This window comes from Cuculus canorus, chromosome 9 (genome assembly GCF_017976375.1).
Source record: "Cuculus canorus isolate bCucCan1 chromosome 9, bCucCan1.pri, whole genome shotgun sequence".
Taxonomy (NCBI): Eukaryota; Metazoa; Chordata; class Aves; order Cuculiformes; family Cuculidae; genus Cuculus; species Cuculus canorus.
Window position 1 is genome coordinate 2,630,033 of NC_071409.1, and position 22,647 is coordinate 2,652,679.

General features: G+C 43.2%; 3 protein-coding genes across 12 annotated transcripts in view; 1 reads left to right on the plus strand and 2 right to left on the minus strand.

The window, feature by feature from the left end:
* The window catches only part of LIMS2 (LIM zinc finger domain containing 2), a 38,384-nt gene extending 19,756 nt beyond the window's left edge, over window positions 1-18,628 (plus strand). For all 4 annotated transcript variants that reach the window (XM_054074122.1, XM_054074121.1, XM_054074123.1 and 1 more), the window contains exons 3-10: window positions 532-598; window positions 1,581-1,701; window positions 11,289-11,438; window positions 12,413-12,563; window positions 13,647-13,739; window positions 14,569-14,617; window positions 14,804-14,879; window positions 16,467-18,628. In XM_054074122.1, coding sequence (XP_053930097.1) covers window positions 532-598; window positions 1,581-1,701; window positions 11,289-11,438; window positions 12,413-12,563; window positions 13,647-13,739; window positions 14,569-14,617; window positions 14,804-14,879; window positions 16,467-16,614 — 855 coding nt within the window. In that variant the 3' untranslated portion in view covers window positions 16,615-18,628. The remainder of the gene's footprint in view (window positions 1-531; window positions 599-1,580; window positions 1,702-11,288; window positions 11,439-12,412; window positions 12,564-13,646; window positions 13,740-14,568; window positions 14,618-14,803; window positions 14,880-16,466) is intronic.
* On the minus strand, window positions 2,137-9,565 carry GPR17 (G protein-coupled receptor 17). The gene is made up of 2 exons (XM_054074124.1): window positions 9,135-9,565; window positions 2,137-4,795 (listed from the first exon to the last, which is right to left on the minus strand). The coding sequence occupies exon 2, from the start codon at window positions 4,766-4,768 to the stop codon at window positions 3,734-3,736; it is 1,035 nt and encodes a 344-aa protein (XP_053930099.1). The 5' UTR covers window positions 4,769-4,795; window positions 9,135-9,565; the 3' UTR covers window positions 2,137-3,733.
* Window positions 18,629-20,910: 2,282 nt separating the features above from the next.
* The window catches only part of MYO7B (myosin VIIB), a 58,094-nt gene continuing 56,357 nt past the window's right edge, over window positions 20,911-22,647 (minus strand). For all 7 annotated transcript variants that reach the window (XM_054074127.1, XM_054074131.1, XM_054074128.1 and 4 more), the window contains one exon: window positions 20,911-22,631. In XM_054074127.1, coding sequence (XP_053930102.1) covers window positions 22,548-22,631 — 84 coding nt within the window. In that variant the 3' untranslated portion in view covers window positions 20,911-22,547. The remainder of the gene's footprint in view (window positions 22,632-22,647) is intronic.

Genomic DNA, 22,647 nt, shown 5'->3' on the forward strand with positions numbered 1-22,647 from the left:
AGATGTAAATGAATTTTTGTCTTTATTTTTAAATGTTTTGTACCAAACTTTTCTAGTTGGGCAACTGAAATTGGTGAACCCATTTAAAAACGAGGTAGAAATATTTTTACGGCGTGTGTGTGAGCGCATATTTTGAGTAATACATTATTTTAAACGTGCTCCTAATGTGCCACGAGTTCTAATGTCGTGTAGGAGGTTCTGAATTATATGAGTGAAAAAACTAAAGCATTTCAACTGAAATGAAAGCCAACTATAGGAAAAGGGCCTTGGACGCCTTAAGATTTTTGCTGTCCTGTTAGCAGCATTGTTATTGATTTAACTGTTTGTGATGCAAATTCACGCTGAGGCTGAAACCATATCTGGATATTTCTTTAAGAAAAATCCTTAGGAGTTTAAAAGGAGGTGAGCGGGGCTATAACTGGAGAACTTGACTGACTTTGTCTAGTGGGTTATTTCAATGGAAAATGATGCTGATGTGTCAGAGTAGTTCAGTTATTCACGAGGGCTCTTTCTCTCTTGTTTTGTTAACAGTTCGAAGGTCGGAAGTACTGTGAGCATGACTTTCAGATGCTGTTTGCTCCATGCTGCGGGGAATGTGGTAAGATGTGGTGCATGTCAACACTGTGGAGTAACAGATACTGGGCTGCACAAACCTCCCACGACTGCAGTAACATCCAACCCCATGCTGGGATTGTTGAGGTCATTTTAAGGAGCAGGAGCTTTGGAGGAAGCAAAGCATGATACAAGCAGTGATTTGGGGTATGCTGGTTGTGGGAGTAATAGTGTTTTTTCAGAGCTATACTGCAGTGATTTCTGTGGAATTAAAGAGGAAGGATTATTGGATTGCTGGTTGATGAGAAGCTTGATATGAGCCAGCAATGTGTGCTTACAGCTCAGAAGGCCAACTGTATCCTGAGCTGCATCAAAAGCAGCGTGGCCAGCAGGGCGAAGGAGGTGATTCTGCCCCTCTATTCCTCTCTTGTGAGACCTCATCTGGAGTATTGTGTCCAGTTCTGGAATCCTCAACATAAGGAGGAGATGGAGCTGTTGGAATGGGTCCAGAGAAGGCCACAAAGATGATCGGAGGGCTGGAGCACCTCCCATCCGAGGACAGGCTGAGGGAGTTGGGCTTGTTCAGCCTGGAGAAGAGAAGGCTTCAAGGAGACCTTATAGTGACCTTCCAGTACCTGAAGGGGCTACAAGAAAGCTGTGGAGGGACTGTTTACAAAGGCCTGTGGTGGTGTGATGAGGGGTAACGGGTATAAACTGGAGAGGGGCAGAATTGGGGTAGACATAAGGGGGAATTTCTTCACCATGAGAGTGGTGAGGCCCTGGCCCAGGTTGCCCAGGGAAGTTGTGGCTGCCCCATCCCTGGAGGTGTTCAAGGCCAGGTTGGATGGGCCTTGGGCAGCCTGAGCCAGTGGGAGGTGTCCCTGCCCATGGCAGGGGTGTTGGAATGAAATGACCTTTAAGGTCCCTTCCAACCCAAACTATTCTATGATTCAATGATTCTGAAGGGCAGTAGACTTCTGATCAGACTGTTTTGACATGCATCTCAAGGTGTTGCTTCCCTTCTGCAGGCGAGTTCATTATTGGGCGCGTTATCAAGGCAATGAACAATAACTGGCATCCTGAATGTTTCCGCTGTGAGCTCTGTGATGTGGCACTTGCTGACCTGGGTTTTGTGAAGAATGCTGGCAGGTAAGATTGAACAGAGCTCAAAAGTTTTGATCAGTGTGTTAATGATACAGTAATGAGATGTCAAGAGCGGTCATTTAGTTTAACACTGAAAGGTAAAGCTGGCAGAGAAGAATCTTTAAGCGTTAGCCTGTTAGGAGGTGGACAGTGGAATGAAGAACAGTGTTCTTCATCCAATGAAACCCGTAGAAAGCAGAAACTCAAATTTTAGTAGCTGGTAGGTGAGTTCTGAAAAAGAAAAGGATTTCAGGCAAAAGGCTGAATAGAAAGTGAGTAAAAGGAATTATGTGATCCTGGGCCAGGCTATTTATGCTGAGCATAGCAAAAGGCCAAAAGAATAACATGAGGATTACAGTAAAGCTTGTTCAGCAGGTGATTCTCCTCGTCTTTGGAAATCATTACTTCTATATACAGAAATATAAAAATGAGTCCTAAAGGTTGATTAATGCATTTAATTAACAAGTAAGAAATAAAAACATAGAAGGGAACTTGTACAAAAGCACAGAATAATAAGAAAATAAAGAAATCTAGCAGTTAGAGGAGTGTTGCACCATTCATAGGTCATTTCAGGCTGTCTTGAGCAAAGCCTAGTAGTTTCCTAGAGTTTATATTCTCACTAACAGAGTGGTGAAGAAGAGAAGGAAAGGTTATATATTTGCACCCTGTCCAGCAGGGATTGCTCTCAACTCTCTCTTCTTTTCCATCCTCCATGCAAGTTCTGTGCTTTAGTTTTTTGGAGTTGAGCTAATTGATTTTCTTTTGACAACTAAGCTTGTTAGAAGCTAGGTGATATCACCTAAGGTATTTTGGGAGAGCAGTCAGGATCAAAGCAATTCAAGCAAGATAAAGTCTTTGATTTCATAATTTGTGGACCAGATCTAAACTGGTAAGGAGCTTATTCCCAAAAGCACAGAAAAAGGATATGTGTGTGTGTATGTATCTGGATGTGAAAAATAGAATTCACCTGTCACATGATTTATCTCCATAGTGTAGAGACAGGTTCCTAGTAAATATTACTTAGTATTGCGTTCTTTTTCCCAGCTTCTCACTATACCTGGTCTTCCCTAGTCTGCCTGTCATTTCCAGACATATTCCAGTGGATGCAGTTTATATCACTGAGAGTAGTTAAGATAATCCCTACTTAACCCATAGTGAAGAAATATTCTAGCTAGATAAGTCACAAAGAATAATTGTAAAACACCTTAAAGACGGGAATCTCTTCTGGGCAAAGTAGACTTTACTTCCTATGCTTACTGTACTTCACTTTTGTTATTGGTGATATTGTGATTTGGAATATAGTAAAGATGAACATTGTATTCCTAAACAGTCGTTTTCTATTCTTTAGGTTGAGAGCTACTGGGATAGCTGATGTTTTGCAGAGAACTGTGTGAAAGAGGCAGCGCAGTAAATATTGTCCAGCCTCTTGTCTGCAGCTTTGAGACCATGGCAGAGGCAGATAGAAAAGGTGATGTGAGGTTTAGTGCTCATCTCCAGCTCTGAGTGCTGGGTAGAAGTACGAAAATAGCAGATTTTGCAGGTTGGGTGCATTGCAGCATTTTGGTCTTTTTTTCCTTGACACTGTTTTCTGTCTACAATGTATGAACACTTTGAACTCGGAGATGTGAACAGGACGAGCAGATGTGCTGTCTTGCCATCAGGCAGGTCTGGCTCAGGAGTGGGTCTGTGCTGCCGGCTCAGTATGTGCAGAGGAAGAGTCGTAACTGAATGCTTTGAGAATTAAGTTGTTGTTTTGAAAAACAAGTCCATTTAATAGCTGCATGGCTTCCTTCTCTATTCCTAAGTGTTCAGCCCTCAGTTGTGCATCTTGGAAATGAGAACTGTACTGTTTGCAGTTTCAGTAAGACAAGAACATGTCATCTCTGTTGTCAGAGGGATTCTTGCTAATGGCAGTCCCATAGAAATGACAGAACTTCTCTCCTTGGCCGTGAGTTTGACTCTGAGTGCATATTCGCCCTTTCAGCTGATTTGGGTGGAATAGAGCGTTCTTAAGCCAAAGCAGTGGCAAGAGTCACATTCACAGTTCAGATTTAGCGCTTAGTGAGCTTTCATTTGTCTTACCCTCGTACGCTTGCGACAACATCACAGTCTTTTTAACACAAAACAGATTGCACAAAGCCTCACGGAATTTCTCAGCTACAAAAAAATACATGACAGGGTCAAAGGCACCATTTAGACTCGTGAGGCAGGAAGTGATGCGGTTACTGAGGGCGAGAGCACGCTGTGTCTCACAGGAAGTTTTGGTCCCGTTGTAATGGAGAATATAAATATAACGATTGACATGATAAGGTACAAAGCAAATCAGAAAGATCATCAAGACCATGATGATCATTTTGATAGCCTTTTCCTTCAGGTGTTTCTCAACTCTGTTCCCACTCTTCAGGCTTCGGATGATTAATAAGTAGCAAGTCACTGTGGTAACGAATGGGAAGGTGAATGCCACTGCTAAGGATACAAGGGCATGACGTGATGCCTTTTCTCGGTAGAGCTGCAAGCAGACGGTTGTGTTGTTCACCTCGACTGTCTGGACGCTGAGCAGCAGAGGTGCCATTGCAACCCCGACTACAACCCACAGGAAGGCACATGCCACATGGGCATAAAGGGACCTGCGGAGCTTGATGGACTTCACAGGGTGCACGATGGCTAGGAAACGGTCAACACTGATGCACATGAGGAAGTAGATACTGGCGTACATGTTGAGGTAAAATAGGAAACCAGTGAGCCTGCATGGGATCTCACCAAATGGCCAGTGATTACCAGAAAAATGGTACACCAGCCTGGTGGGAAGGACCAGCACGAAGGACAGGTCTGCCACAGCGAGGTGCATCAGGAAAATGTTGGCAGGTGTGCCTGACTTTTGGTCTCGAATGAAGAGCCAAAGAGCCAGGGCGTTGCCAACAAAAGCCAGGATGAAATCCAGGAAGTAGAAAGTAGCAAAAAGGATGTTCTCGAGGTGTGTCTCTTTGCCACATTGCTCTGATGTTTCCAAGGAGAAGTTTGGTTGATTTGAGCAGTTGAAGAGTAGGCTGGAGGAATCTGCTGGACCATTCATCGTTCTGAAGAAAAGAACTCAAAAAACCTGAAAAAATTGAGACAGACTATTACAAAAGAGCCTGGTTTTGAGAAGAAAAAGTCCCTAACAAACCCCCAGAAACCCACACATGGAAATCAGTGATGTCTCTTATTTGCTAATATTGGTATTAAATACAACAGGTCAGTCTGAGTTCAAACACTTACATTAAAATTCTGAATGCCTCCTGCTCGATGGGGTGTTCCAGACCATTAATTCCCATTGAAGGAACCATTATAAAGAGCTAGTGAGCTGATTATGAGCTTGTCTCCAACCTGTGCTGTTGAATAATAGTCAAATGCTTATGTGACTGGTTAATGGAAGCGTAGAAGTGGGTTCTGTATGTCTAACGAGAAAATATTTGCTGTGTTTAATTTGAAAACCTGATTTGGGACTGAAGAGCTCCTATTAATCAACTTTTCTGAACACAGTAAGGTGTAAGGTCACCTGGCTTAGAGTATGCCTTGTTCCTGGATGGGGTGGAAGGCAGATCAGGTATTGCTGTTATTAAAAAAAAACACGGGTCCTGAAAATCTTTGAGGATGATTTTAGCCCAAAGTCCTGTACTTGGGGCAAATGCATCAAGTTCCAATAGAGGAGGAAACTTTTCAGATGGGTAGCAGCATCTCATCTGAACAGCAAAAAGCACTGAATTGACTTGGAAAACATTATTAGAGATGCCCGTGCTGTTGGTTACTTGTCAGCATGTCATCCTTCCCCACAGCTTTCTTTTTCTCCTGGCATAACTTGCTCTCTTCCTCCCTCAAAAGCCTGAGCTCCACAGTAGCTTATCTGGGGCCTTTTCCAAGTAGCAGCTTAGTAAAAGCAAGCTTAGTTTTGCCACACTCTCTGTCTGCAGAGTCCTGAACAGCATCTACAAAATGTGATAAACTTTTCTGAGTACCTGCCCATGGCTTTTTATACCTTTCTCATCCGTGGGTACAGGTGGAAGGGAGATGCAGACAGTCTGAATTTCTGGCATTGTCTGTGTCTCTTGGATTCCTCAGAGGTGTTGGAGTGGGTGCAGCAATGCCTCCATTGTGCTCACCAGTGCGTGTTGTACTGCTTGACCATTCCTCCAGAATATTCAATACACCTTTAAATGCGTCGGTTTTGCTCTAAAGATTAACCTTTTAACATGGTTGCTGGCATTGTTAGATATAATTTTCAGTTTTGGATAGGATCTATGCTATGTGTTGAAATCTTACATTGTTAGATAGTTGATCATAGAATCACCAGGTTGGAAAAGACCTCTGAGGTCGAGTCCAACCATACCTATCTGCTACTAAACCATATCCTCAAGTACCTCATCTACCCATGTTTTAAATCCCTCTACGGATGCTGACTCCCTGGGCAGCCTCTGCCAGTGAATCCAGTGATCCAGTTCCAACAGAACTGATTATTCTGATGTTTAAAACGTTGTCTAGTCAAGAACAGGCCAATATAATGGAATAACAATAAAATAATAATGAAAATTCAAAGGAAATTGCCATCTTTTGTTTGGCTGCTGTTGCTTTCAGGCAGAAAGAGAACTACAATAGCTAGAGGTGAACGTGCTGGACCATCTCTCTTTAGAGCACAATTGAAGAGGCAAAAGTCAACCGAAGGGAGACTGAAATCCAGAAACTGAGAATTCTTCATGTGGCCACAGAGGGGCCTTGTTACTCCACGCGCTGCCTACATTCCTGGCAAGTTTATGGGGCAGAAAGGACTCCAGGTGTGAGTGTGTGGGTGCTCACTGCCTGCTGCCAGCCCTTTGTAGCCCTAAGAGCAGCAAGTTTGGAATTACTGGAAGTGCGTGTGCAAGGAAGGCTGTATAGCCCTCATCCCCAAGGGATGTTTTACCTATAAAAATACATAGGAAGTCTTGCTTTCTTGTACAAAAGGAAAATTGCCTTTTTCAGTTTTCCGTCTGAATTTCCTAAGTTTGCAGGGGAGTCTACAATTTTTGTTCCTAGTGTTTGTTTGTCCCTTGGGGAAAAAAAATCCTCTGCAAGCATTTTTGAACACAGGATTTTGAAGTTTGCACATGATAGTAATGTCGAACGCTCAAATACTTGTCCTCCCCGGAGGGGAATTAGGTTAAATGTATATTTTTCTGTTGGAGACCAAAGGAGAAATATGATGAGACCATGCCTTTTTATTGGCTCTTCATTTACAGTGCTACCTATCGCCTGATGTTCTGGCTCTGTCACCTTTTTTGTGCCGGGCGCTTTGTTTAACTTTGCTTTTCATCTGCAAAAAAATGAAATCAGGTGATCTTTATATACACAGACCTGTCAGTGATGAGGTGATTTAATGGCTCGGCATTACTCTGTATGCGGTTATGACACCAGTGAAAGCAGTAAATCCTCACTTGGACCAGCTGAAAGGGCAGAAGGAAGGGCTGTCATGGAACAGGTGGGACTTTCTCTTGTCTTAATGATAATGATTTAAATCAGTTCAGGAAGCGAAACGGAAAGCCGAGTTTTTTCTGTGTTTACTAGCTAAATCCTAAGGGTTTAGCAGCATGATACTTGATGCTGATTTTCTAAGGAGGACCTTTGGGATTCAGGTTGAGCTGAGTGTTACTGCCAGGCCTGAAATAGCCAAGAATTAAAACCTGAGAGTTCTGTCCATATTGCATCTGCTGTTGTTTTCTATCGGGACATGCCTTCACTGCAAAATAGTGTGGGGTGGAGTAAAAAGAAGAATGTCAGAGCTCTCTGGGGGCCCAGTAGGTCAGTGTCAAGAAGAAAGAGGCTTAGAGCTAACGGTAAAATGGAAATAAATTCAGTCTTTTCACATGAATACCTTCACAGGAGAGCCACTTTTACCTAATTTACTTCTTGGAGGAAGGTGAAGGGAGGTATTTTTCATTGCCTGGTCAGAGATCATAGAAAAGAAATGTGGGCCTCTTTCTAATTCGGCTTAGGTTTTAAATTAGAAGGGTTTTTTAATCGGGTTTCTAATTTTCTTTACAATCTTCTTTGTTTCCATGAAGATTGTGGCGTGGTGCCTGAGCAGGTTAGGGATAGAGCTGATTTGTCACAAGAGTTAATTGTCGAACTTATTTTTATAATGGATATGTTTTCAACAAAATGCCACAACTTTACAAAAGTAATAGTTCTTGGTATATTTGTGATTGTAGACAGTGTGGAAAGCTCTTTGCTGTTATTTACAACTCCACTTCTGTTTTGCCTGGCTTTATCCTATCAGTTTAAATGAAACGTGTTTAATTTCTTGGTTTTAATTCTTTTTAGTTTGTTATGCTTACGAAAAAGCCCTCAGAGTCCTAGAAAGCTTGTTGTGCTAGCCTGTGGGAATGCTGAGAGCAAACTAGCAACCTTCCCAAATGACCTAGAATGTGTAGTTTGTGCTCAGCTATATGGTGCCAGAGGCTTTGACTCCACAGACAGAAAACTCCTTTAGGAGTCTGGCTCATTGTCCAATAATTTCCGCTTGGATTGCGCTCTTGGTGTTGTGCGAATATTTTGTGATTTACGTATTGCTAAACAGAGCGCTATTCTAGAAGGAACCGTTATCCCAGGCCTCCCAGGGCTGAGCTGTAACGGGGATGTCACTGCTCGCTTGAAATGCATGCGCACTGACCGTATTTTATGACCTGTTTCTCTTCTGCTCAAAAACAAGCAAGACAACAATCCACAAGGCTGTCAGTATAGAAACAACCCGATTGCCCTTTCAGCAGACACTCTACCTGTCACTAATGAAACGATTAATAAGCAGAAGAAATAGTTAATTCATGGCTAAGTTAGTTACCTGGCTGATTCGGACGTTTTGTTATAACGCAGGTGGCTTTGAAGTAGATGTTAGAGTTTGCGATGGGTTTCAGAAATCCCTGTTGTTGCTCCCAGCTACAGCAGTTTCTGGTTTGGAGTTTGGGAAGTTTTGTGGTTATGGTTGTAGTGTCTTGTTGAATGGGAGCGTCTCCTGTCTTTTGCTGAAAGTACTTTTCATTAGAAATAATACAATTCTTACGGAAATTACTCTCCTGAGAATCATCCCCTGCTGAGCCTCTCACCCTTCAACTGGAGTCCTTGTTTCTTGTGACCATCAAAGCAGTGTCGGAGGGCACTGGACATACCCGACAACTGTTGATTTTCCTGGCACAAGAGGATGTCCATTAAGTACAGAAGTTTGAAAATGGTTATGTTTTGGAGGAGTAATGTAAAGAAATTATTCTTTAAAGTTCAAAAAAATGCTGCCTGCTTCTAGTTTCAGACATTTCTATTATATTCATCCACCTCTGTGTGATGTCTTTCCACCTCACCGACAGCAGCTAAAACAAATTCCTCTAGGAAAGCTCCTTCATTATTCTGCTAAAAGAAGTTTGTCATTTGTCTCTTACCTCTTTACAGTGCAGTCCTGTGGGTGGAGTACAGGGTCCTTTTGGGGAAGAACTCAAAGAACTCCTTCTGGTGACAGCAAACCAAGTAGAAGCAGTTACAGTGAAACCAAGATGATCCAGAATGAGCACAGAGTTGCTGAGGGTGGAGAGGGGAGCCCCTCTATATAGTGTCCTTTGCGCTCTGATAGCGCATTATCAGCTCAGTCATGCAACAGAGCTGGGGAGAAGACGACGCAGCGGTGAAGAGCAGTCTTCATCCCAGCTGAGCCCTTGGCACGGGGTTTGCTGCTGCTGTTACAGATATGAATATGCTGTATGAATATTCCAGTGTTCGTGGTGGTTACTAAAGGCTGCGACTGAACTCCCAGCCATGAACACAGACTTCTTGGAGTCCCCTGATTATTTTAGGAGGGTGGAGAGAAGCATTGTTTGGGAGAAGTCTGGTATTAATAGACACAACAGGACATTTCAGAATGGGATAATTCCATAATGGTGGGAGTGGGGAGGGGGAAAAGGAGAGGGGCGGCTGCTATGGTAACAGCTTAGCCTGTCCAACACTTCCCTTTGCTTGCAATAGAGGAGGGTCTGTGGGACGGCAGAGAGGGCTTGTGAGTGGGGAGGAGTTGATAATGGTTTATCAGTGCAAATGGCTGAAGGCATCTTATTCAGCTGAATGAGAGGGGTCTCTTTCAGGACACTTGCTTCAGGGTCCCCATGTCCTGCCCTGTATAATTACTTTGCATTTGACAGTGCCGAATAAAATTGATGCCTTTATGCTGAGATGAGCACAGCTGCATGTCTCCTTATAATGGAGTGCTGTCTGCTTTTTCTGGACCCCGTCTGGGCAGACAGTAGTTCCAGCCCTGGAGAGAGACACTTGCTGACAGGAGGACTCAGATTTGGAGAGAATAATAATGATACTTAGCACTTAGACAGGCGCCTGCCCACTGAAGGTCATAAATGTTTGAGGTCTCACAACAACATCTGTGTTGTATTCTTATCCCCATTTCACAGCTCTAAGGGTAAGTGATTCATCACAGCAGAATTTTGGAAGGGCCCCTGAAAAGAACCCGCTACTCCAGCCATCAATCTACCCTTTCCATTTGTACTTTTCGTGTTCTGTGGTATCTTTTGAGAATGACCTGTGAATCTCGGCGAGTGTTTCACATAGCGGTGTGGTGAAAAGAATTAAGCAGGCTTGTCCATTTTGTGACAAAGAAACCCACAGAAGTCATTCTTCTGTCATTTTTGTTTTATCATCTGTTCTTCCCAGCCTGCAGCCCTTCAACGAGAGGGGGAGGCAACGCACAAGTAAACTGGACAGTTCTCTTCAGAACTCCTAAAGATTGGCATAAAACTTGTGGGTTTCTTCAGCCTTTACAGAAATTTGTCTTTTCTGCCTGTCTAGGACTGTACTTGTAATGTGTTCTAGAAGAAGTCGTATGGTTTAGCTTTAGGTAGTCCTGTGAGGAGCAGGGAGTTAGACACAATGATCCTTATGGGTCTTTTCCAACTTGAGAGATTTTATGATTCTGTGTGATAGGACCAGAGTTACCTTTAGGACATGAAAGTGCAAAATTGCATAGTTCTTTATGTTTATTAACTTAAGACTAAAAGGAATTTGAAGGCAGATGAGCTAGCATTCGATGGTCTCTTGTTTGTCCTAGCTATTGAAAACTAAGGAATCCAGTCACAGTGAAGGCATTTCAGCAATGTGCTTTGGTTTAATAGCTTTTATTCTCTGTCCTGGACTCCCCCTGCTCTGTGCTGTAATGCCTCTGTTATGGCTGGATCCCATAGTTTTAATGGAGAGAGAGTGTTGTCAGCTTTCCTTGTCTACCTCTCAGCAAGGATCCAGAAGAACTGGAAAGGATACCTAGAAGAATGACAGGGTGATATCGCTGATAGGATACAAGTAAGTGAATGCTGGAGAAGTATTCGAAGGAAATACAACTCTGACTGCTCTGTCCGCATATTCTTGTCTGTGCAGCTGATGTGGAAGACAGGATATTAAACTAAATGACAGGATATTAAACTAAATGACATTTAATCTGAGCTCAGAAGACAATTCTGTTACATTAAGTACTTCTTACAGCATGCAATGTGTGTTCTTTCAGGAGAAAGAATTTCTTAACGTTTTCCTTTTTCAACCAGGCATCTGTGCAGGCCATGCCATAACCGTGAAAAAGCTAAGGGACTGGGCAAGTACATCTGTCAGAAGTGCCACCTGATAATTGATGAGCAGCCTCTGATGTTTAGGAATGATTCCTACCACCCAGATCACTTCAATTGCACGCACTGTGGGTATGTTCTCATATTCTAAACTCTGATAACAAAGGAGAAACTCCTTTCCAAGACTTCAACTTCGCTGCATTCATATTGTTGAAAAAGCAGAAATTGTGAGGAGAAATTAAAAGAAACTTGGAAATCCTGCAGGAACTTGAGTTTTATTTTGCCATTCAGTGTTCTTTTAATCTAAATTGGAATTACCCTATTTTATACTGAAAATGAAAGCAATTCCTTGTTGTAAACTTACCTCAAAGGCTGTGTGTGTATTACAGCAATAGTGTCATCCAAAGACAGCTGTTGCCAGACTATTTCTGCCTTATTGGTGGAGGTGTTCAAGGCCAGATTGGATGGGGCCTTTGACAGCCTGATCCAGTGGGTGGTGTCCCTGCCCATGGCAGGGGGTTGGAACTGGATGATTTTTAAGGTCCCTTCCAACCCAAACTATTCTATGATTCTATTCAAGGTAGTCTTACTTTGTGTTCAAGGATAAAAAATAAAGATGCCTCGGTGAGCTGTGTCAGTCTTCTGGCACAAGTCCATTACCGTGCTGTCTGTCAGACCTGAATTATTTACCATGAAGGCAGTACAACTGGAGCACAGGACTGCCCTTGAATGGATAACGGTGCTGAAAAGTAAAGTAAATGGCTCAGTGCTGAGCACTACTAGGATGCTCCTCGTACCAGACCTGTCCCCTTCAACAACAGCGTAACACTGCATTGTTCTATGTAAGTGCACCTCATGTTTCTGCCAAGAGTACCCAGCCAAAGGCATGATATTCCACGTGTGTTCTCTTCTCTGGCAAGCCAAGAAAGCAATTTTAGAGAGATGAGTTGACGATAACTGTATTTCACTAGCCTAACCTAATGGCTCTGCATTTGTAGCATGAACGTTGCCAAAGTATGTTAACTTTTCAAGTTTAGTCTTGCAAAACTTCATTCTGCTGAGCTTCACTTAGTGTTCTTGCTTCAGTGACGTGTTTGTGTTTTCAGGAAGGAGCTGACTGCTGAGGCCCGGGAACTGAAGGGGGAACTGTATTGCCTGCCCTGCCATGACAAGATGGGAATCCCTATCTGCGGAGCCTGCCGCAGGCCCATCGAGGGACGAGTGGTCAATGCTCTGGGAAAGCAATGGCACGTTGAGGTGGGGCCTCTCTGAGTCTGAAAGTCCCTTCAGGAGCTGTTTTGGTAGAGGACTAGGGCTAATTGGAAGCTGTGATCTGTAATGTATGAATTCAAGCAAAACCCAATTGCTGATGTCTTCACTTTCAGTGAATGAATACAGCAGGGTCATCAAGGTTGCCTAAGAAAGCCGTGCTTTCACAACAGTGAAAATGCCTGAGTTTCATTGTAAAGATTCTTCCAGAATCTTGTTCACTGAACAGCATGTACTCACTAATTAACTTACATATTTATTTTGATGTACTTTGATATATTCTCTGCAACCCATTAAGAGGTTCATGACAGTGTCAGAAGTTGTAATGGAGGCAGTGCCAGTGCACTTCTTGCTTTTTAAGCCTTTTCAGCTCATTGTTTCTGTAGCTTTCAGCTGAGTTATCACAGCTTGCTCTGAAGTTTTTTAGCCATTCATGATTTTAGTGATTTAAGCCTCCTAAGGCTTGAACTGAGAGATATGATGCTGCTCATTTGAAGTGCATTCATACCGGTCACATTTGGTGTCCCTGTTTCTCTTCTCTGAAACAAGCAAGATAATAATCCACAAGTCTATCGCTGTAGACCCAAGATGATTACCCTTTCAGCAGGTTTTCTGCCTATCTCTAATAAAATACATAAATACTATAGGAGACTAAATATTTCCTCCTATTTTACTTCTATGTAGATTTTTCCGGTCTGAGTTTCATTAAGGCATAAAGGGGTAAAGGTTTTAAGGTGAAAGATGGGAGATTTATATGAGATCTTAGGAAGAAATGTTTTCCTATGAGGGTGGGGAAGCCCTGGCCCAGGTTGCCCAGGGAAGCTGTGGCTGCCCCATCCCTGGAGGTGCTCAAGGCCAGGTTGGATGGGCCCTGGGCAGCCTGATCCAGTGGGAGGTGTCCCTGCCTGTGGCAGGGGGTGATACTGGATGGGCTTTAAGGTCCGTTCCAACCTAAACATTTCTATGATGAAGCATCTCATATTGAGCCACGATTTGTAGCCATATAAGTTTTCCTGTGGTGATGGAAAAGGCACTTTCCTGCCACTGAACCTCTTTTTTTATCTTTCACAGCATTTTGTTTGTGCCAAATGTGAGAAGCCGTTTTTGGGGCATCGACACTATGAGAAAAAAGGACTAGCTTATTGTGAAACTCACTATAACCAGGTAAATTCTGCCATCTATACTGTAGGTACTTGCTCTGACTGGCAAATGCTACTTTACATTTGCCTTATGCGAAGCTATGCACATTTTACATAAACAGAATTTATAGAGGCAATGCAGTATTAGGAAACTAGTGAGATTTAACAGGAAAAGTTTTTCTTGGTAGATGTGCAAAATGATGCTGAGAACAGGATAGAAATGAAACCATCGACCATGAGTTGTGATTAAAATCCCTGTAATTCTGCACCAAAACTATTTGTGTAGACTTCTTTGATAATTATTTGCTTCCATGGGCCTAAGACAAAGGTTGTGCTGTCTAAAGCATTAGAAAAAGCTAATCACAATCTAAATTCTGTGTGTGACTCTGTAGGACAGCTATGAGTTTGGTATTATCTTCTGACAATTACTGAGTCTCTTTCTCACATAAGAGATAAGTGTTACTGTTTTGAAAGTAGCTCTAGGCTTTATTTTGATGTTGATAGTTCAGCATCAGGAGGTGTTTGTCTACAGTAAGCATCACACTCTGCCCATCCTCTTTTCTCCAAATTGCCACATGTACAAGACTTTAATATCCCATAACAGTGGTAGAGTGTGAGGCTTCAACAAAAAAGGTTTTGTGGTATTTAATGGTGTGAGATCCAAAGGAACATAGCCTTATTTGGCAAGTGTATGAGAAGTTATTCAGAAGATTTAAATTGGTGTATTTGGGGGCTACTGCAATGTCTGGGAGTTCTTTCATTGTTAGGATCTAGTGTTCACACCAGCTGTGTAATTTGGGGAGCCCGAGTAGGCAGTAACATGAGTTCCTGTTCTTGTTTCTTTTGGTGTGCAGCTTTTTGGAGATGTCTGCTACAACTGCAGCCACGTGATAGAGGGAGACGGTAAGATTTGTTCTCCCCTTGTTTTGGGTTGCTGTCCCTGCTCCATTTGTTAGTGCAGCTGTTGCAGTCCCACGGTTGCAAGGCACCAGTGTTTCTTTTCACATCTGGCCTCATTTGAATTTGGATACAAATCTAAATTCAAATAATCGGTCAGTTTTCATTTATTTTGTGCTTTTGCTTTTGCAGTGGTATCGGCTCTTAACAAAGCCTGGTGTGTGAATTGCTTCTCCTGCTCCACCTGCAACATCAAGCTTACGCTGAAGTAAGTTGGGGTTGATATTTTGGACCATACAAGACATTTACCCTTAAGGCAGGGGATATCAGCCTGGGGGAGCCGTGAGCTGGTGCTTCTCTGAGGAGCAATACACCTTTTCTTCTTGGGAGCAGTTGCTTATAATTCCCTTGGTTTCAGGACTAGAGGGGAACTGGGACTTTCTCCCCGGTTTATATTCCTTCAGTGTTCTCTTCAGTAATACTAAGCTCAACAAGAGCCTTCAACGTGCACTCGCAGCCCAGAAGGCCAATCGTATCCTGGGCTGCATCAAGAGCAGTGTGGCCAGCAGGTCAAGGGAGGGGATTCTGCCCCTCTCTTCAGCTCTTGAGACCACACCTGGAGTATTGTGTCCAGTTCTGGAATCCTCAACATAGAAGGGTATGGAGCTGTTGGATCGGGTCCAGAGGAGGCTACAAGGTTGATCAGAGGGCTGGAGCACCTTGCATCCAAGGACAAGCTGAGAGTGTTGGGGTTATTCTGCCTGGAGAAGAGAAGGCTCCGAGGAGACATTTAAGCAACCTTCCAGTACCTGAAGGGGCTACAGAAGAGCTGAGGAGGGACTGTTTACAAAGGCTTGGAGTGATAGGATGAAGGAGAATGGCTTTAAATTGGAGAGGGGCAGATTCAGGCTGGACATAAGTAGGAACTTCTTCACAATGAGGGTGGTGAGGCCCTGGCCTGGGTTGCCCAGGGAAGCTGTGGTTGCCCCATCCCTGGAGGTGTTCAAGGCCAGGTTGGATGGGCCTTGGGCAGCCTGATCCAGTGGGAGGTGTCCCTGCCCATGGCAGGGGGGTTGAACTGGATAGGCTTTAAGATCCCTTTCAACCCAAACTATTCTATGATCCCAAGTATAAAAATTTCTCTTCTTACCCTGGGTGAAGATGGTTTTTATTTTTTTATATGTAGGCAAATATTCTGAAAGCTGTCATTCCTTGCTACACACCAGACATTCTGGTCAGATCCTAGTGAGCACGTACGGATGCTGTGCAGTCCTGGTTTGTGGATTTTCTGGGAAAGCCCAGGAAACAATAGTTGTGGCATCTGCACTGCCACGTGTTTTGCTCAGGACTAGTTAAGACAGCTAGTTGTATGGTATCAACTCAAATGCTTCAGTTTCAGTACCTGCAGCTTCCATATCTCCTTAGTCTGGATGCTCCCCTCAATGGCAATATCTATTTTGAAAGACAGTGTTACAGTAGTTACCTCAAATACATAGAGGAGAGAAAGAAAACAAAGCAATCTTTCATTTTCCTTTCTCAGGTTCAAACCCTTGTCCTCCTATGCCTGGTTGGCCCACTGGCCTTGTGTATGGAGGAGCTCTCATCACAAAGATGACCTTTGACTGGACCCTTTCATTCTACCAGAACAACAATATTCTAGACTGTTATGTATAAATATGCAGCAAAGTCCTGATCCTTTTTTAAGTAGCAATACTAAAGACTCTGGGTCCCTGATAAGTACCCAGTCTCTGTATGTACATGACCAGATGAGGAAGTGAATTGTGTTATTTATGCAGTAGAACAGAGACAACAGCATTTACAGAGATTTAATATCTTGCTGTTCTTTGTGTTAAAGGAATAAATTTGTGGAGTTTGATATGAAGCCTGTATGCAAGAAGTGCTATGAGAAATTCCCCTTGGAGCTGAAGAAACGCCTGAAGAAGTTGTCAGAGCTGGCATCCAAGAAGGCACATCCCAAAGCTCTGGATTTAAACTCTGCTTAAACAGATCTGTCAGTCTACTGACCTCACTCTTACAGTCATAAACTGCTGCTCACAGCAGCTGCTGATTACAGCGGCAATTAATAAGAACAAATGAAATGAAAGATGAGTAGTACCTTCCCCTGCTTCTGGTAACGTAGCTTGCATCTTGCCTATGCCTTTTCTCAACCAATTGCCTATTAACACTGGCAGAAAAAGTAATATGATTTCTGCTTGAGCAGTTTACAGGCTGGTTATTAATTTGCTAATAACAACTTGTTCTGCTTTTGTTGTATTGTGCACATTCTTTCCTTCCTCAGTTGAACTGTAGTTCTATCTCCATTCCTATATAGTCTGAGTTGGTTGGAAACAGTGGTTGAGTATGGGGTGGAAGAAATGTGGGATTTGCTCTTTTTCAGTTGAATTACCTCCAGTACCTGAAGCGGCTACAAGAAAGCTGAGGAGGCACTTTTACGAAGGCTTGTAGTGACAGGACAAGGGGCAATGGGTATAAACTGGAGAGGGGCAGATTTAGACTGGACATAAGGAGGAATTTCTTCACCATGAGGGTGGTGAGGCCCTGGCCCAGGTTGCCCAGGGAAGCTGTGGCTGCCCCATCCCTGGAGGTGTTCAAGGCCAGGTTGGATGGGCCTTGGGCAGCCTGAGCCAGTGGGAGGTGTCCCTGCCCATGGCAGGGGGGTGGAACTGGATAGGCTTTATGGTCCCTTCCAACCCAAACTATTCTGTGATCTCAAGTGCAAAAATTTCTCTGCTTACCCTGGGAGAAGATTTTTTTTTTTTTTTCATGTAGGCAAATATTCTGAAAGCTGTCACTCCTTGCTACACACCAGACGTTCTGGTCGGATCCTAGTGAGCATGTATGGATGCTGTGCAATCCTGGTTTGCAGATTTTCTGGGAAAGCGCAGGAACCAATCGTCGTGGCATCTGCACTGCCACGTGTTTTGCTCAGGGCTAGATAAGACAGCTAGTCGTATGGTACCAAATCAAATGCTTCAGTTTCAAATCCAGTCCTTCTCACTTTATTTGAAAGATGAGAATTCACAGGCTGTACTTCAGAAAGCCCAGTGACATGAAGGGATTTGTAGCAAATGTGGTTTTATGCAGAAAAAAACCAAGAAGTAAGATTTATTTTTTTTTTTAAATTTCACCCAAATAAGAGTTTCCCCTCACCTTTCTTCTTAAGACCTGAGAGTACTTAGAGAGGACCTCAGATGTGAATCTCTAAGTCTTAAGCATGTAGTTCTGCTCTCTAGTTTTGCCTGTCACCGGTGAGGCTTCACTGGTCCTGCTGCCTCTGCTAGTACAACCCAAGGTGCTGAGAAACATACTGACTTTCAACATTCCTGATACTTGTTTAGGGGTGAGCCGTCAGAATGCTGTTTTGAAGTCCACTTGTGTGCTGTATGATCATGGTGAGCTTCTGAAACCTCTGGAGGTGTTCCCTGTAGTTTCTTTTGCTGAACTGAGCTGAGCAGCATGAAAATCCTTTTCCATGAACAGCTGGAGACTGTCTGCCCTTTTTGCAAGGTGGACAGGAGGAAAGGCACTGGAAGACTGCTGTCCCTTGCGTGATTTAAATCTTCCATAAATTGGGTGGTTTAGTAGGTCAGAGGAGTACAACAGCTGGGCCTGGGCACCACCATGCAGCCACAGGTGAATTAGCGAGCAAGAAGGTAAAGCTTCCTCACCTCTTGTATGTTTGAGCAGCAACTGGATCGGGGCAACGGTCTACCTAATCATCACGCTGCTCAGAGCAGATCTAAACAAGATAATAGCTGAAGCACTGGTAGCTGCAACCAGCGTGTTAGCGGCTACTCTCCATGAAACAGCAGTGGTGGGAGAGAAGAATTCCATATGTGCAACCATCTCTTAGAAACTCACTGGCTTTGCTAATTCACCTTCCTTCAACTGCTTTGCTTTTTGTTACCATAAGCTTTTAGACGCATCCACGCGAATGCCAATAAGGGGATAGGCCTTAATTTTAACAGTAGAACTCTTCCGTCCTCTTCTGACCCATATACAGTAACAGCAGTTGCTTTTGTCACTGCTTTAGAAGGATGTGGCTAGTTGCTATTCTCTCACCAGCCTTCAAGTGGCCTTTTAGTGAAGGGCACAAAGAGCAGCACGTATTTTGGTGCAGCAGTTTGTGGCCACTGCAAAGACTGGTCTTGGAAGTCTGCTTCTTGGCATTTGTTTCACAGCACAAAGCACAAGAACTATAGATCTCGGTATGTTATGCAGGTGCTCCTCAGCACGGAGCATTCAGGCCATAGTCTCAGTCACAGGCCACATCTGATGCTAAATCTGAGCAGCTTTTGTGTCTTGAGCCTCCTGGGAAGATGGGGAGGAGCACACAGCCACACAGCTACTGGTAAATATGGAAAACTTATGTAACTGGCAGGCAATGGGTAATACTCTTTCAGCGGCCACTCTCAAGTTCAGCAATGGAAAATGCATGTGTGTAGAGGTGTATGGAATTACTTGCTGTGAGAGATTTAGCGTATGCTTTCGTGTTCCCTCATGTTAGAAATTCAGTACACCTAGTAAGCTTCAGTGTTCGAAAGACAGTTGATTTCATTCTCTTTATAAAACTGTTCAGGTCTCTAGGATTTGGATTCTGTCTTAGGTTTGGAGCATTTCTGAAAAATAATGGTGGGATAATCATCATAATCCCTCATTTCTGTATCGGAAGAGGATCACATTCTCTTAATAATTCTCTTAAATTATGATTTTTTCACAATTATTTTTCTCATACTCCTACTACCTATAGTAGGAGAGTTGCAGGTGTGAACGTCACTGACATGTTTTGTGGGAGAGCAGAACTGAAGGAGTAGGAGAAATAGCTATCACCAGTTCAAATAAACGCGCCTTCCACTACTTAGAGTTCACTTTTTAAAAGCTAAGTAGAATGTAATGCAGACATGAATTCACTTAGTGTGTTGATAGGCTGACAGGTTTGGGTTTTGGGGGTTTTTGTTTTTAGATAAAGTCAAGGTCTCAGTCGGAAATAAGCTGCATGGTTTTTTCCATTGCTGTAAATAGACATGTTGGCCAAATTCATCCAAAGTATCACACCACTGGAGAGTATACTTTTATAGATTTATATCAAGGTTGAACTTACTACAAGTCTACACTTACTAAAAGTTATTGTCTCATTATATACATTTATTGTTTACATGCATATTTATACATACCGAATTAAAATCACTAATATTCACTGAATACACTTGAAAATGGTTTTGCTTTTAGAAACCGTGATATGTGAAGCTTGTTTATACTCAAAGGGTATGTTAATCACTCACAATCTTTCTTTATGGCAACCTAATCTGCTCTCTAAGATTTGCATCCCAGTCTTTGTTTTGACAGCAGTCTGTGCGGCACAGGCTAATACTGTTCGGCCTCTGTACAGAGAGCGCGTAGGGGTTGCGTGTTTTGTATTAAATAATGTGACTGACTCTCTTTTTTCATACGTGGTTGGATGGAGAAGGACTAGATTGCAGGCAGCCGTGTCATAAATGCAGTTGTCCTAGTCTGTAAAGCACTGTCAAGTGCTGAGGATGGTATAGACTGAGTAGAAGGCTTAACAGCTACTCGCCTTGGTTCAGGCCTTGGTGAGCAGTGTGGATTCTGTGGAGCGTTCATTTGATCACACGTTGCTTGTGCTGTCTAACCAAATCATGGGATTGTGAATTGCAGTGTTGCAGTACTGTACCTTTTTATGTTCCTGTAATAAAGTTAACCGTAATACATTTTACGTCTTCATAAAAAAAAAAAAAAATGTTGTCTCTTCTACAGTAAAAAGGAAAGCAATTTTCATTTTCAGTGCTGAGGCAGAGAGCGTTGTGCCCTCAGAGGACCTCTTGACGATTGCCCAGATGTGATGCCCTGTTGTGGTGAATTCACATTTTGGGTCTGTGCTGTTTGGCGGTGCGTTGGTTGATGTGGATGTGCAGAAAGGGGTATCCTTCTCGAGGCAGTGCTGTGCAAATTAATTGTGTATATTGCAGGTTGCCCAGGGAAGCTGTGGCTGCCCCATCCCTGGAGGTGTTCAAGGCCAGGTTGGATGGGGCTTTGAGCAACTTGATCCAGTGGGAGGTGTCCCTTCCCGTGGCAGGGGGGTAGAACTGGATGGGCTTTAAGGTCCCTTCCAGCCCAAACTATTCTATGACGAGTAGATGGGATGCTACGTTTGTTTACAGGCTGCAGTTGATGTTTGGTGGGTTTAGGTTACGAGGCTCTAAAGCAAATATTGATTTTTTTTTTTTTTTTTTGTTAAAAAAGACATCATGATTGTTTTTCTGCAGGGTTTATTGAAAAACCAGAAACAATACAGTTTGGCTGCAAAATTCCTTTTTGTACAGGTGACGTATTGAATGCTCCTCACAGCCAGTCAGACCAGACCTAGGGTTACAAAACAACTCCCAAGTCGTTAGTCTCAAAAGTTCCATTGCCAGCAATGGACATTAACAGCCGGAATATCTAATTGCTTGCAAAAGGATCAACTATTCTGACAAGTGTGGCACTCATTTAGATGCACAAAGAGAGTGGGGCTCTTCCCTGCCACCCATCTACAAAACTCCCATTAGTGTTTGAATTTCACACCCGCCCATCTGAAGGAACAAGGGAACCATTGTGCATACGTTGGCAAATTAAAGTGAGAGATCGAGCAGAGCTGCTCTTCCAGCGCTGCCCGATCGTGTCTCAAGGAACTTGGTGTAAGTGCTTTAAGACATGTCCATGTTTCACTCTGAGCAAGGGAAGGCTCGTCACCGAGAAAGGAGCGCTTGTGGTCTGAGGGGGTGATTGAGGCTGACTATGGCCACAGTGTGTAGATGCTTTACACACTCTGAGCACGCTCTGGTTCCTCCAGGGCCAAAGTTGTGTGTTTACAAAGGTCTAAGAGATGAACAAGTGCTGAATCAGATTTTACCACTCCGAGTGCCTGCTAAACAGGAAATGGAAGAGAGCAGGAGAAATTAAAGCTATTCTCGTCTCATGAACGAATGTCTGCATAACTCCAGGCTGAGAACATTTTTAGAGAGCAGAAAAATCTCTTTTAAACAGATATCTGTTAGACTGAGTTCTTCAGTCCTGATCTGCAGTGAATCTATAACTTGGAATAAGAGGAACTGAGTAAAAGCAATGGACCCATCACCCAGACCCATTTCAAGGTTTGTTTATGCTTGTTAGAAACCGCATAAGAAAGCAGTTGTTATTTTATAATGCGCTTGAAAACTGTGGAAGGAGGAAAACCATGTAATTTAGCCAAGGCAATGGTCAACCAGTGGGCAGCCCGCAAAGTTAGCAGTGCACAGGAATGACAGCTGTACTCTGACAGCAACTGTCTGTCACCATCTCCTGTGCCTTGCAGCACATCACCTAGTAGTGATAAAAGGATGAAACCCCTCATCTTGCCTTTTGAGGTGTCCAGTTATCCTACAACTAAAGGGCATTTCTTTACTCTTAGAATTTCCAATAGTAGGAAGAAAAATAACGTTCCCTTTGTAAAGACTCGAGAAGTTTATGCATTTGGTAAGAGCATATGCAACAAGGGGACCTTTTCTTTCCAAAAGGAAGAAAACAATGTGTGGCTCTCTAAGAATGGAGGAGATTTTCAGTATCTGAAGAGGCTCTCATATTAGGGTTCCTCTTCCTTCTGCCCACGTACTATCTTAAAATCCAGCTAAACTTTCTCTACATCCAAAGTCTGAAGGGAATTCTTATTCTACATCTAAGGCAGACAAGTGTTACGTATATTTGAAAGCACATGTGCCCTCGATCTTGTCTTGTGGTAGTATTTCAGCAACGCACTTCATTCCATGTATGGTCAGAAGACTGATCATCAAGACTCATATTTTTTAAATGGCATTTCTTCTGGGAGATGAAATTATAGGTAGTTTGGCACAGATAGAGGTTGTAGGTTCTGTTCCCTCCCTCAGGCTGGGAGGTTCTTTTGCTTGTTTACAGCGTTCATTAGCAGGCGCACGTAGGATGTTAGCAGGTCATCCATTTTGTAACCCTGTCAGAAGAGAAGA

Coding starts and splice junctions, on each gene's coding strand:
- GPR17 (XM_054074124.1), bottom strand. CDS start 4,768: ATGAATGGTCCAGCAGATTCCTCCAGCCTACTCTTCAACTGCTCAAAT.